Genomic DNA, 15,299 nt, shown 5'->3' with positions numbered 1-15,299 from the left:
CATGCTCCAGGAAGTTATTGCTAGTGAGGAATGAATGTGTGGTCCTTATCCAGCTGCTCACAATTTTGGTCATAGGAATGTCATAAAAGCGATTTGGAAACTTGAGACTATTTGCAGGAAAACTTGAATGAAGTTGATGTATCAGCCTTATTTTCTGGTAGATGAGTTTGAGAATGTGTACAGAATGGTAACCAAACTAGGATTTTCTAATCCCACGTGGTATGTTCAACAGCATTCCTGCGAAGTATGGTTTTTGGCAACTCACTCTTTTTTTGGTCCTCAGTAGTGCCTGTTCTAAGGTGAAGCAAACGATATACAGCAATGTTCAGCCTTCAAATTCCAATTTACTGTGGGATCCAGAGTTCATGCTAGATTTTATCGAGAATCCTTCTGCTCACAGCATTAACTACTCAATGCTGGGCAAGATCCTGAGCGATAATGCAGCCAACCGCTACAGCTTTGTCTGCAATGCACTAATGAACGTGTGCATGGGGCACCAAGATGCAGGAAGGTAAGGCAAACCGTGCTGGAATCGAACTGGATGGATTTTTACGTGTTATATATGAGGTTTCCTTTCATCTTTTTGTTTTGTGTCTTTTTTGCAATTGTTTTCATTCGTTACTCTTTCTGGTTGCTGAAAATTTATTAAGTTTCATCTGAGTTATTTCATTAAATCAATCTGCATAATTTAACAGAAGGGAGTAACAAGTAGAAAGTACTCACTGTAAGACAGTCAGTAAGCTTTTCGTATCAGCAGTTGTGCCATTTCAGACAGAACAGCTCAGCACAATCTTTGCTCGTTAGAAGCCTGTAAATGAGGGAAGGTTCTGCATTATGTCATTTCCTTCTTCTGATGCAATTGGTGTTTAATTTATTAAATGTGTAATTTATTTATTATGGATTTCATCTTCATAGGTAATATGTAGATTTAAAAAAAAATTTTTTTTTAAGTATTAAGAGTTCTATTGGATAGAAGCTACTAGAATTGTAACAGCTGTCAGTTATATTTTAAGAGTAGCTTGGACCTCATGGTGCACAGTTCAAGTTGGTCTCCAATGATTAGAGTTCAGGATGAGATCTGCACTTCAACAGGTTGTCCAGCACTGTCTTAAGGTGGTTGTCTTCTGACACCAGCAGGTGCTGGCTCCTGCCACTGTCAGGTGGAGCTTTGGTCTGATCCAGCACGACACTTCTTGGGTCTTAAGTCTACGTTAGATCTTTTTAGATAATGTCAAGGTACTGACAAGAAGTATAATGAAGAACCCTTGCAATAAAACAGCTTAACATCAGTGTCAGGGTTTTACACTGACAGTATGTTTTGTTTCATAATGGAGATGTTCTTCTCTCAGTTGCTTCCTCTGTCCAGTATGTAAACACATAAACTCGGCCTTCTTGTGCAGATGTAGCACTGCAGCGTTGAAACTGTTTTACCCTGGTTTTCCATTCTGCAAAGTCTGTGATGCAGGGTGAAACAGACATTGATTTTTTGATCTAGCCTTTACCCCTGCCCCCAGCACCTCTATCGCTCTTACACAATCAAACCCACCAGAACTTGGTGTTCTGTTCTGATTCTGTTCCAATTTTTATTAAGAAATTCTTGGTCTTGATAGTTAAGCCTAGGTGCAGCGGTAGCTGAAGTGTTTTTTAAGGCTGCTGCCAGATCACAAAACTCAAGGAAATTGTGGATTTTTTTTTTCCTTTTCTGATTGACTCCTGCCCAAAATATGTACAGTTCCTGTATCCTTCTCCCTGTCCCTAGTGTGAAGCTGCCTCTGAAACATCCAAAGAAGGTCCAAAGGAGGCCACAAAAATGGTCAGAGGACTGGAGCACCTCTCTTGTGAAGACAGGCTGAGAGACTTGGGGCTGTTCAGCCTGGAAAAGAGAAGGCTCTGGGGAGACCTGATAGCAGCCTTCCAGTACCTAAAGGGGACCTACAGGAAAGATGGGGAGGGACTTTTTACAAGGGCATGTAGTGATAGGACAAGGGGTAATGGCTTTAAACTGAAAGAAAGTAGATTTAGATTAGATGTAAGGAAGAAGTTCTTCACTGTGAAGGTGGTGAGGCACTGGAACAGGTTGCCCAGAGAAGTTGTGGGTGCCCCATCCCTGGAAGTGTTCAAGGCCAGGTTGGATGGGGCTTTGAGCAACCTGGTCTAGCAGAAGGTGTCCCTGCCCATGGCAGGGGGCTTGGAACTAGATGGTCTTTAAGGTCCCTTCCAACCCAAGCCATTCTGTGATTCTTTGAAATGTGGGGTATTCGTGGCAGAGCAGAGCGGCTGAGAGGAAGCGGTTTTGTAAGAGCAGCAAAGGGGAACATCTAAATGTGGCTAAATGGGTTTCACTGTGGAACAGAGAAAAAATAACTTGCACTGGGATGAGTCAACTCTGCTGTTTTTTAAAATGTTACATAACTCTGAGTCATACACCAAATCACACATTACACAGTATGCGATCTATGAAGTAGAATTCATTAATGCCAATTAATTTTGTGACTCTCTCGTCCCTCCTGAACAGTAGTGCTGGTGGGGAGAGCTCCTGCAGGGGCTGGGGAGGTGTGCACCACACACACCACTTTCCTGTGACATTTTTGCATGAAAGGGGATGGAGCTGCTGTTTGTGTGGCAGCACTGAGGAAAGGCCAGAGTGTGCCCCTGTAGAGAGGGGCAGGTCATCTGTCTTGGTGGGTTGCAGGCAGCAGGGGTTTGGGTGCTGCATCCCTCCTCCTGGGCAGCTCAGCACAGGTAGGGAAGCTGGTAGGGACACAGGGTGTACAGAGCAGGGTTTACAGAAAATAAAGGTCCTGTGCTGCTGTAGGTTGGATGGATGCAAGTTATGGGGTACAAGTCACATACTGGGTTTTTTTTCCAGATGCTCCAGTTGTCCACAACTGAATAACACTAGGTTATATGTACAGTAGCATAATCACATTTGGACATAAACCCCCACCTTAAGTGAGGAAACAGCAGTTCTTCTGCCAAGCACTGATCTGCTTTGACCTAAATATTTATTGTTTACAAAATATCTTGCTTCTGTATTAGTTTTTTCTCTTCTTTCCTAGGATTAATGACATAGCAAACCTTTGCGCAGAGCTGACGGCATGCTGCACAGTGCTTAGCTCAGAGTGGTTAGGGGTCGTAAAAGCTCTTTGCTGCTCTTCAAATCATGTCTGGGGTTTCAATGATCTGCTCTGCAGTGTGGATGTAAGTTCAATATCTTCTGAAGTATCTGTTAAACCTATGTCTAGGGTGCACTTAGAGGTATAGTAAGGTTTCCATTCAATACAAAATGCGGAGCACAGATTTAGTCCTGTATCCATTTAAGGCTTTTAATGAGATTCGTGATTGATTTTTATTCTTTCCTTCATCTTCAGGGTTAGTGTAGAATTTGGGCAGTGCTTAGAGTTTTCTCTTTGTAAATCTTTTTTTTTTTCCTTTATTACGGAATGATATGGAATATCAGAGGTGTGCTTTAAAAGGAGCGGGCATGTCCATATACTTTTTCTAAAACGCTGATGGACGTGTAAATAACTAGCTCTGTTTTAAAGACCCTGTTTTGGTGTTGGCTCTGGGGTTGTAGAAGGGGTGGTATGCTTTGCTGTTTCTTACCTGGTGTAAGTTACCATAGTCCTGTTAAAGTCAGCAGGATTACGGTGACTAATGTTATCCAGTATCTGATTCAGTATATTTATCTATAGTTTGATTACATATGCCTTTAGGAACAGATTGAAGCTGTGTACTTGGGGACATGTTCTTGTCCTAAGGCTAAGGAATGAGTATCGATATTATTGTTTTTTACAGAATGGTAAAATTTTCTCAGTTTTTATAAGACTAATTTTTTTACTTCAGAATTTGTGGTATTTGAAATAGTTATTGGTTAAAATTAAGTTGAGAGCTATCAGTATTTGCCATAAAATGTTTGGGAAATGCATTAAAATGTAGACACAAATGCTTATGTATAAAAATTTTACTGTTTATTCTTATAATTAATTCCTTAATAATAGTGGCAGTGGTGTGTGCACTGTTATGTAAGTGCACTGTTATGTGAAGCCTTGCAATGTTTTTCCTTCAAGGTGAGTGACCTGTCATTCCACGATTCCCTGGCCACTTTCATTGCTATATTGATCGCCCGGCAGTGCTTTTCTCTGGAAGACGTAGTTCAGCATGTTGCACTGCCTTCTCTTCTTGCAGCTGGTAAGAAAATACCAAGAGAAAAACTTAGAATGAAAAACATAAGACTTCTTAAGAATTCTCCATTGATTGAATAAGTAGTGTGCTCTGAACTGCATTCTTGTGGAATGCCACCTATTGTGCATTGCAGCTTGTGTGTCCCTGCAGTTCCCAAAAGGAGCGACGCCAAGTTAGATTAGAGGACCCACACTTGACAAGTGGTATCAGAGTTGCTGACAGCGCACTGTCCCCTTATGTTACGCAGCCTCACTTTCTACTCACAACTCTCTTCTGCTCTGCGCTATGTGCTCAAATGTCTGCCTGATCTACTCAGGTTGTGCATTTCCTTCTGCCATCAGTCTGCCTGGTGTTGGCTTTTTCTCTCTGACCTCATTGTCTTTGCCTCCAGCCCTGGAGTACTGTAGCTATGGTCCTCTTTGTTGGCCACTTCACACATTTCTTTTCACTTTCTGCTTGGATTTGTGTTTCTTATTTCTGCTTTGACTGTTAAAAGCCATTTTAACCCTGTAGTCTTTTCTGTCATTAATTAGGTCTCTTGCTTACCAAAAATCATACTATTCTTTCCTGGTTTTTGATGACTCAGGGCCATAAATGCTAATTCCTGTTGATGAAATTATTGTATTTCCATTTAGAATGGGGCTGTGAGGTAGAACATTTCCAGGCCTGCCACTGGGACTTAGGAGGTCCTGGGCAGATGCCTTATGTCCACATCCCATCTTCCATAGCCTGTGGAGATCCGGATGCTGAGCCTGGGGCGAGGATGACCTGTCGGCTACTCCTGCACCTCTTCAGGACACCCCAGGTCTGCCTCTTTCCCCAGGGAACAGGTAAGTTGCCTGCCGTGTGGCCCTTTCATTTCAGAAAGTGAACCCAGATGTGTTTTGATGGCTTCAGATTTCATGTGAGAAAATATCCATAGTGCGAGTAGAAGTGATAGCCTGTTTAAAATTACAGATGTTTCACTAGTGAAAAGTTGATACATTCTTACTTGCTTGGGAAATGTTTTATATGCATGTAAAACTATAGAAGTTTGCTGAAACTTATTCATTATCAACACCTGGCCACCCAGGTGCGGCATAATGTTGACATAAAACTCAGCCATTTGAATATTACATCTTAAAAAAGAAAATTAAGTTTTAACACAGCATCTGTGTACACTTCAGCAAAGAGGAATACATTTAGAAGACTGTTCTGTCCTGATAGTTCTCATTTTGTTTTGGAACTTCACTGAAACAATCATGTGAGCCTGGGACCTATTAATACTGTTTTTGTGCCAGTGCTGCTGTTGGCAGTGGTAGTATTTATCACAGTCCCCACCTTCCTTTGTACTAAGTACTGTCGGGGCAGTGACAGCTCCTGTAGCGGGTCATCTTGCAGTGATATAGAAACTAATAGGGATACAGATCATACAGTGTGGTAGCCTTGCATGTAAATTTAAATTAAATGTGATTTTAAATAGGGTATAATAAAGCACCTAGTCCAACAGAAGAAACATGAGGAAATTAGTTCTTAGGGTATATTAATGTAGTGCTCTTTCCTTTTAAATTTGAATCTTTTGTGGTCTGACCTGTGTGTGTTTGCCACAGACCAAAAGAGGAAGGAAAAAGGCAAGGAACAAGCACCTAACAATTAAAAGGAAACATACCTGGAAATAACCTCTGTTTTGTCTTATAAGTATTTCAGCAAATTTGATGACAAGACTATTTCTATGGGAAAATGAAATTGAAAGAAAAAAACCCCTCAGCTCTTAAGTGGTGTCAAATTGTTCCATCTAAAAGTAATTTTAATTTCTTTTTTTGACCAGAAATGCATGAACTTTTGTTGCATATTTGAGCAAAACAAGCAAGAGCTGTGAAGAATACTGTCTGAGTAACAGAAATATGTTACGTGGTCCCAGGCTTCCCTAGAAATAAAAGTGGATTTGAATGGATAGGAAAAGTCATGTCGGAACTCTAGGAAATAGTACAAATCAAACAAAATGTGACTACGGTACAGACTTTTCTTACATATGGCTCAGTTAACCACCTCAGAAAGGTGGTAGATTCATCCTTCCTTTCTCCCTCCCTCCCTGTCTTTCAGTCTGTTTATCTTCTCCTTCATGTTAGAAAAAGCACTCACTGACTTCTTTTGCAGTCTGCTTCTGAGCTGCAGAATTAGGCTTAACTGTGCAACAGGCATTTATAGTAATTAATTTTGCCTCATTTGTTAAGAAGGCTAGGTGAGGTAAGTAACTTCCTAAATCTGTGAAGTCAAAACCAAAATACACTTCAGTTTCTCATTGTGGTTAAATTCACTGTTTACATCGACACAGTGAAATGACAGGCTCCTTTTTCTACTTAAATGATCATATTTTATTTTGATATTAATACATCATAACCATGTATCCCAGTTGATTTTAATGACTTACCTGTTGGTCTTCAGTTTCAATTTCAGAAAATTCAGTTCTTCATTCAGTTATTGTACTTCTATAGCTGTTCGAGATGAGAAGGATTTTGTACAAAGGAAATTTTAGTTGGTAAATAACAACCATTTTCTACAAGATTTACTCTTCTTTCCATAGGGAAATTATTTCCTGGAATTCGTTCTTCTTGTGATCGTCACCTCTTGGCAGCTGCTCACAACAGTATAGAAGTGGGAGCTGTGTTTGCAGTCTTAAAAGCAATTTTGATGCTTGGTAAGATTATGCAGAGTTGTGTGTAATGTTTTTGGTCTAGTGTTTGGGTAAAAAACAGATCGTGCTAGTTCATTTCCCTGGGAATGTTCCTGCAAAAGGAAAACCCTGATGACAAGAGAAAAACGTGGATGCTGTCCATGCTTCTGTAGCATGTGAGTGTTTCCCCCACAGGTCAAGAGGCAGAATTTTTCTCTGGTGAGTCAGCCCCAGCTGATGAGCCTTTAAGCACATGTGACTTTTTCACATTTTGACCTCTACCCCCACCACCAAGTCCCAGCACATTTCAAACTCAGGCAAGTCCCTCTCAAATATAGAGAGGAAATACACTCCAGATGATTTTTCCCACCTTTTTCTGTGTTTTACCACAAACCATGTGTGTCTGTCATTGTGGAAGTTCTAAAAGAATCACTGCTAAGCAACTCTCCATGAATGACGAGTGTGTTATTTTTCCAAACAAATACCCGCCTCAGAGCTTGGTTTGGCTTAAGTTCAGTTAAAGCTCTTGTGACCTATGGTGATGTGTATTTTTGGAGCTAAGTAAATGTCCAGTTAAACAAGCAAGATTTTCCAGGTGTGGACACACCTACAGAGTATGGCACTCCAGCTAGAGTGCCATTACTATATTCTCTGTTGGCCAAAGTCTCAGAACTGTCTCAAAACCCCCATGATCCTTAATGATGTGACTATATTTGGAACGATGTTAAAGGCATAGCTATCTAGGATGGACTGATGGATTTGAGAGTGAGTTTGAAATATGTTTATGGCCATTATCTATGTTCTCTTGCTATTCAGAGTGCTGGGGTTTGCTATTTTCTTTCATTAATGGTGTGTAGTGTGAGCACCTGTTGTTTCATCTCTATGCAGGGACGTGGTTTAGATAGGGTCTGGTGCAGAGTGGTACAAAGGAAGATTCGGGCACATAGTTTATTTGTGCCTTCACTGCAGCACATCTCCTCCTATACCCAAAATGTTAGATTTGGAGATGTCTCTTGTTGGCACCCTGCATTAGTTATTTCAAAATTGTACTTGATTGCTGAGGAAAAGCATCAGATAAATGATAGCTGTTGCAGTTCTATGCTGAGGAAGCTTTGTGAGTAGAAATCTGTGTTAGAAAAAAATAATCTCTACCCACAACGAAAGATGGTGCTGCAGTCAACTCCTGTAGGGTGTATTAAATGTCTTTGCAAGTTTTATCAAAGCGTTCTGGGATGGCTTTAGCTTCATGTATGGCTTGGTATCAATCTCCTCGTTGTGTTGTTTGCCTGCCGGGTTCTTCCCTCTTGTCCTTCATGGGTACAGATCTGGGCTTGATATGGTTGTGCTCACAAGCTCATAAGATGCTTGAGTGCAGGGAGGGTGTAGGTGGGCTGTTTGCTGCTGCTGCCTGTTCACGTGTGTTGGGCACAGACTTCATCAGCTTGTTTCCCACACTTCGCAACGAGCTTGTCCTTGGCTTTGGGTTCTGCAGGGCTTGATGTGTCTGCTCTACCAGCTGTTGGGTCAGTGGTATGAGGGTTTTTGGATTTGCCTGGATTTGGAGAAACGGAGGGATTATAACTGCTTTCACTTCTCAGGGTATGTTCTACTGTTTTTGCTATTGGCCTACTTAAAAATCATTTTTATTCCATCTCACGAGTGACAACGCTGTTCGTGCAGTCTCTCCACTCTCTGTAAGGAGTTGATTCCTTGTGCTGCAAAGGTCCGTGCAGAGGAGGTTGGGGCAGGAGCGTGCCTGCCCTAGTGGAGAGCTGGGTGAGCCTTCTGGGCCGGCTGTGCAGAGCTGGCTGAGGGGTCGGGGATGAAACCTGTGCTGTCGGGTCACAACCAGCGCTGCCACCCACCGGGAGGGACTGTCTGCATACGGGCTGGTCTGTCACAGCGAGTCAGGGCTCTGGCTTTGATAAGCTGTTAAATACAAGTTTTGTCTTGTTAAAAAAAGGATTGTATGCTGGTTTATTTAGGAGTAACTCTAAAGTGGCACAGACCAGGGTAGGAGCACAGGCGTTGGCTGTTTTTCTTAGCAGTAACTCTACTAAACCCTCATGGGTTTTTTTTGCCCAGGGTAATGCAGTACCAAGGAACATAGAAACAGTGACGGGACAACTGAGTGCGCAGGAGGACCCGGTACACCGTGGTGTTTTGAGCTCTCTGTGTAAATAATGTAGTACTCTGGGGATGTGGCCACAGCTGCTGAAAGGCGGTCGGTCTCCTTGGTGCAGTATTTTGAAATATTTTGCTGGTAGTTGCAGATTTTAGCAATAAATCCTAGCATATGTGTAACCAGAGGCCCTGGTATGAATGTGTGTGTGTTTGAATGAGTGGCTGAAGCAAGCCGTTTAGCCTTGTCACGTCATGTTAGTTGTTGATCTTGATAGTAAACTGAGGGGTTTTCTAAGGGATGACTATCATATGTAGTGCATCAGTTAAGATCCACAAGAGTTTCTGCCGACTTAAAACATTAGGCTACATTAGCCTGCTTCTTATGCAGGCTGTTGTCATGCATGCTCCTGGATGGCCTCACAGCCTCTGGGGTGTTATTATGTGCAGCATTTGGGGCTATTTTCCCCACTACTACACACTGTAGTTGCATCTTCTTCCTTGTCCAAGGTTTCAGGTCTGTAAAAACGTAAAACATGAACTGTTACAGGTCTGATTTATTTGCATTGTGTCCGAAGTATTTTTCCTTCTTCTCTGGTCACCCCTGTTAGTTTCAGGTAGATGGTGGTTGTAAAGCTGTGCTGGTGCCTTGTGGAGAGGAGGGGCTCACCAGTGTTTGCCAGGCTCCCTCAGTATGCTCTGCCCTTTTCCATTCCCAGGAAGATCAGTCTCTCTTGTCAAGAAGTTCATAGTAAGGTGGGCTAAGGGGCCACTGTCATACTTGTCTCTTGATCTATGGAGCGTTAATAAATCAAAGTAAGGGAGAAGACTTGGAGAAGGGACATCTGAGAAGAGCGAGTAACCCAACTCTTCATTATCTCCCAAAGCAATTCCATGCACTCACAGACCTTTTCCTGTTGAGCACGTAGTGGCTTTATTTGTGTTTGATATGTATAAACCTTTTCCTACTTCTGAAATATCCATTAAAGAGATGCTACGCAGAATGAAGAAAGTGGACAATACTTTGAACATGGTGATTTGCAGAGGCAGTTAGTGCTGCCCTTTTGAATGCGACTGCCTCACTCCTGTTTACTCCTCAGCTGGCCTGTGCCTGCAAAGACATTCCTCGGTGGGTAAGCAGTCTGGGGGCATGGGCGCTTGGGTAGAAGTTCACCCTGTGCTTCTGTGTTTCTGTTGTACAGGCGATGCTGAAATTGGCAGCAGCAATGTCAACTCCTTGAAGAGTGAAGAATTCCATATGAGAGGCTTACTAGATGAACTCAATGAGGATGAAATCTGGGGTTCCTCTCACACTTTGAAATCATGCGGAAAAGCTGTTTCCATAGAAACTGCTAGTTTAAGCGAGTATGCTAGATATGTGCTAAGAACCATTTGCCAGCAGGTAATCTCTAAAACTACTCTTCTGTCTTTATTTGGAGAAACAGTGTTATTTTGTTTGAAAAGTGTAACATATATTTTGGTGCAAAATGAATGTTGAAATATTTCAATATTTGAATCTGTTTGGGTTTCCTGATTTGAGCAGTTTATACACAGAGTAGTATGTTATTGGGGGGAAGAAATTGGTTTAGTTAGTTATTAGCATCTCCCTGCACTCTATCAGAATTGACGTGTTTTTCCTGCCTGAATCTCAAGCACTTTGAGAAGACAGTAGGACCACTCCATCAACTGTCTGCTCGAAGTGCTTTTGCAGTAGCATTTGTTTTATTGCGAAGTTGCTTTCAAAGTATAGAAGAAATTAATTTTGGAAAACCTGTTAACTAAGTCTTATACTTTCAGGTGGTACTAAATGACAGAAGACATTTCTAATCTCACGTGTTGCATGAACCATAGTTCACTTCAAGTTTTGCATATGGAAAAATCACTTTTCTCTTTAGCTTACCAGAAGTTAATATTGCCTTGAAACTATCCTGTGAATCTATTATCTGATTACTTACAGGAATGGGTTGGAGAGCACTGTTTAAAGGAACCTGAGAGGCTGTGCACAGACAAAGATCTTATTTTGGATCCCGTTCTTTCAAACAAACAAGCACAGAAACTCCTTCAACTTATCTGTTATCCTCATGGTATTAAAGAATGCACCGAGGGTGACAACCCTCAGAGACAGCACATCAAACGCATACTTCAGGTAATGCAGTGGGGAAAAGATGGAAAAACTACCTGTGGTGCACTGACTTTTAACCTGTCATTCAGCAGCACCACCAAGTGACATTGATTTGCAGTTCCTGGTGCAATCAAGCATTAGATTCTTCTTTAAAGATTGTATGTGCTCAGGATCCCCAGTCTCTGTGGTAAACATTCTTATAGCGTGACTTCTGGTGTCTCATTACTTCTGATTCCACAGTTATGGAGGAAACAAGTGTGCAGCACACTCATCGTTGCTGTTCATCATTGTCAGTCATCAGGAAACCACTGAAAAGGGAGCTGCTTTTAGGGCTCCTTAGGTGGAGATGCCTACTGTCTCAGTAGGGCTCTGTGACAATACTGTGGTGAAAGACACTCCTAGTCCATGGAAAAAGCTCAAATGCCTTCATGGACAGTCCTAAACTGATCATTTCTTCAAATTCAGCTGCATTAGGGACACTTCATTCCTTAAACTTCAAAATGGATTTTCTTTGAATAGACCTGTGAAGAATCAAGTTGGCAATATCTGAACCAGGATGAATAGTGATCAGTGTCCTGCAAAATAACAACTTCAGCTGCTGCATTTACTGTAATCGGGTCTAGATGGCCTTGAGCTAAATACAAATATGTCCACTTGGATGGCAGTGCCATGGATTAATGTAATTGCTAATGAAAGAGTGAATTACATTTTCCATATTCATATTTAACTAAACTCAGATTTTGCAGAGCGCGAGATTTTTATTCAGAAAAGTTGTGTGGTTAAAAGTATTGAGTAACAGTATTAGCTGCAAAGATGTGGAAGTTAACATACATTCCTTAATAGGTCTGATGTTTTAGCATGCCATTAAACTATTTAAAAGACTAGTGATTGTGATGATCTACTTATAAGATGAGGCTTTTGCATGTAACATATTCAATTATGAGATTTATTATTTTTTTTTAGACATGCAAAGTGTTGACAGTTTATTTGTAACGTTAATTCTTACCTAGAACTTAGATCAGTGGACTCTCCGTCAGTCTTGGTTGGAGCTGCAACTAATGATCAAACAGTGCATGAAGGAGCCTGTGAGTATTTCTTTTCAAACTTTCTATCTAAATATTTAATGCAAAAAAGTATGTTATATTTTAACGTAGTCCATGAGCAAACATACCATGAATGTGCTAGTTTACTTATGTTTTACTGTAGGGTTCTGGGTCTGTGGCTGAAATGAACAGCTTGTTGGATAATATTGCAAAGGCGACAATAGAGGTGTTTCAGCAATCCGCTGATCTAAACAATAACTCTTCTAACTCTGGTATAGGCCTCTTCAATCCAAACTCTGTTGGAAATGCTGACACAAGTAATACAAGACAGAATGGTAAAAAGACATTCCTAAGGTATTTTTTGTAGCACCTTTTTAATTATTTTAGCCAACATGATGCTTAATTGTATGTAGATTGCTTAGACTTTTTTGCACTTGAAACAGGAATGTACGGACATGAGTTACCTGAAGGTTACTTCTATTTACTTTTGTTTAACAATAAATATAGTTGCTATTCTTGAATTTTCTGGAAACCAGAAATTGCGACTGCTCAGTCCACACTAGTTACTCCAGATGCATTGTGTCAACTGCTTTATTAAAGCAGTTCAGTCTTTTATAACAGCTAATACTGGTTGCAAAACTACAGGGATATTTTGGCTGAAATAAGTTTGTTCTACTTCTAGTTCCTCTGAGCGGCGAGGAGTGTGGCTGGTGGCTCCCTTGATTGCAAAACTGCCTACCTCAGTTCAAGGTAGGGTCTTGAAAGCTGCAGGAGAGGAGCTGGAGAAAGGTCAGCATTTGGGGTCATCTTCTAAGAAGGAAAGAGACAGACAGAAACAAAAAAGGTACGACCTTGGGAAATCCCTGTACACAGAGCTGAAAGGTATTTTTGAAGGCATTTACTGAGGACTGGACTGGATTTTGGCTTCACAAAACCTCATTGGTTCACTTTTGTGGAGCAAAAAGTTATCAACCCCGAACAGGGTTCAGGCTTCATTTAGTTTGAAGTTTTAGCTTTAGTTGAAGAAATATCATTGGTTTCAGAGGAAGAAATGTGAAGGCTTTGTAACACATCTTCCAGGGCTATTCTACAGCTTGGTGATGGGAAATGTTAGAGATTTAAAAGAGTGGTTAGAGTGGTTGTTGTCTCTTCCCTTCTATGGCAGTAGGCCATTTTTCTTGCCATTAAGATCCCATAATTATCATAAGATGTCACTTAATTCCTGTTGGGAATTCCTTAAGCTCATCTCTAACTTACCAAGTGCATGAGAATTTTAATGACTTAATGGTTATTGAGTTTCCTTTAGTAAAATATTCTTCCACAGTGCCTATAATTTTTTTGTACTTTCTTAGAGTTGTGGTAGAAATTACATTGAACACTATACACAACGAGGTCTCTCAGCTTCAAATTCCAACCATCTTTCTTTTTGTGAAGCTCTTCCAAATTACAGCTGTTCAAGAAAACAAATCACTTCTTAAAGGCTTGTGGTATTTGATTGTTGTATTACAGTCCCACTGTAAGTTTTTTGTTCTTAGTGTTACTAGTATGCGTTGTCTTTTTGATCACCTTTGATGTTGTTGCAGTATTCTTTCCCTGAGCGTGGGACCAATAACTGGGCTTTGCCACTTTATAGTACTCTTGTAAATCTGCATTGCATGTATAGATTTTGACTTATGGTTGTCATTAAATTCTGTGGAGCCTTTTAAATCTACTGCCATTTTCCAGCCTCTTCCACCTAGCTTATTTTCCCTTTAAGGTTAGAAGATTTAATTTTTTTTCTTTCCGTCATAACTGCAGTATGCCCATAACTCTGTGTTATGCTGGACCCTCCTAGTTCATCTGGGCTGTTTCTTTGATAAGCTTATGTGATCTATCAACCTCTAGAAGTTCTGTTTGCCATGTTCAGTTTTTGAGTTAAGTACACTTTGTATTAGCTTTATGAAGCCATCTCTTCCTTGTCCTTCTAATTCATTTGTAATACCCGCTCTGTTGTTAGACAAAAAAGACATCTTGCTTTCCAGATCTCTTTGTTAGGTGTTTCTGAGCACTTCAGCACTTTTCCATTATTCACTGGCTCTCTTGCTCCTTGTGTCAGTAGAAGGGAATACGGAACCTCTCTCTGTCTTCTATTTCTTTTCCTATGGGAGAGCTCTAGTGTAGAAAACCTAAATGAAGCCTCTTTCAAAGCCGAAATAAAATGCCTATAGAAACTGTCAGGCCCTTCCTCCACAGTGGTTCCTATGCGCAGAAGTAAAAGCGTTTACAAAGTTGTTCTAGTTGTAACAATAAATTACTTCCTTGTGTGCTTTTTGAAGCTTTTCAATCTCTTCTTGATCAAAACCAAACTTTACTACTCTGTGAGTGACAAAACCAATGATACTATGGGAAAGTATGAAATCTTATATAACGTATATAAGATCTCTTTTTCTTTTTTCAAACTCTGCTTTGTGTAGCAGGGATAGCAATTGTAATAATAACTGTATTGCAAACTGTAAATTTTTCTTGTGGAAATTAATGAGAAAATGCAGAGGCGTTCCTACCATGTTGTTCCTAAAATCTGAAAAATCACTGTTTAACATGACTTTTGAAAATACAGACTTTCTATTTTGCTCCTTTTATGGGACCTTAGGATTTTGCCATTCCTTTATACTAATTGTCACCTAAATTGTTGAAGTCAAGTTAAATGCCAAACGAAAATAACTGTTGAAATGAATACTTGTAATAAATACATGTGTATGTGTGGATATGTATTTATATTGTGTTTATGGAAGCATGTAATTTTCAAGGAGCTTATATACCTAGAACTGCAAAAATCATTGCATGAGCTGTTACTAAAATCCCTTTGGTGACATTTTTAACTTCTCTTCTACTTCACATGTTTTACTTCCAAATTCATCTTCGTGTATTTCTTTCAGTTTGTCTTGATTTTATATTTATAATAGATATACATTAATCTAAAAAAATAATAATTTAAACAAATCTGAAAGCCCTTGCATTGGTATGGCATTTCTCCTACAACCAGCTAAAGCTGTATCTCAGTTTACTTACACTAAGCCCGTGTTGGAATTTTAGTGCAATTTAGGCAGTTGTAATTCTAATCAGTGCTTGTACGGGGAACTTACTTGGGATTCACTTCAGACCACTAACGTGGATTAGAAACTTTAGCTGCCTAATC

The 15,299-nt window shown here is 40.4% G+C and overlaps 1 protein-coding gene across 2 annotated transcripts in view; it reads left to right on the top strand.

The window, feature by feature from the left end:
* The window catches only part of MED12L (mediator complex subunit 12L), a 155,850-nt gene that overhangs the window by 114,846 nt on the left and 25,705 nt on the right, over positions 1 to 15,299 (top strand). For both annotated transcript variants that reach the window (XM_052803046.1, XM_052803045.1), the window contains 10 exons: positions 284 to 511; positions 3,060 to 3,201; positions 4,071 to 4,191; positions 4,914 to 5,015; positions 6,749 to 6,862; positions 10,162 to 10,361; positions 10,917 to 11,105; positions 12,092 to 12,166; positions 12,288 to 12,478; positions 12,807 to 12,968. In XM_052803046.1, coding sequence (XP_052659006.1) covers positions 284 to 511; positions 3,060 to 3,201; positions 4,071 to 4,191; positions 4,914 to 5,015; positions 6,749 to 6,862; positions 10,162 to 10,361; positions 10,917 to 11,105; positions 12,092 to 12,166; positions 12,288 to 12,478; positions 12,807 to 12,968 — 1,524 coding nt within the window. The remainder of the gene's footprint in view (positions 1 to 283; positions 512 to 3,059; positions 3,202 to 4,070; positions 4,192 to 4,913; positions 5,016 to 6,748; positions 6,863 to 10,161; positions 10,362 to 10,916; positions 11,106 to 12,091; positions 12,167 to 12,287; positions 12,479 to 12,806; positions 12,969 to 15,299) is intronic.

This window comes from Harpia harpyja, chromosome 12 (genome assembly GCF_026419915.1).
Source record: "Harpia harpyja isolate bHarHar1 chromosome 12, bHarHar1 primary haplotype, whole genome shotgun sequence".
NCBI classification, from domain to species: Eukaryota; Metazoa; Chordata; class Aves; order Accipitriformes; family Accipitridae; genus Harpia; species Harpia harpyja.
Note: the sequence above shows the minus strand (reverse complement) of the source record. Positions and strands in the feature narration are given on the sequence as shown.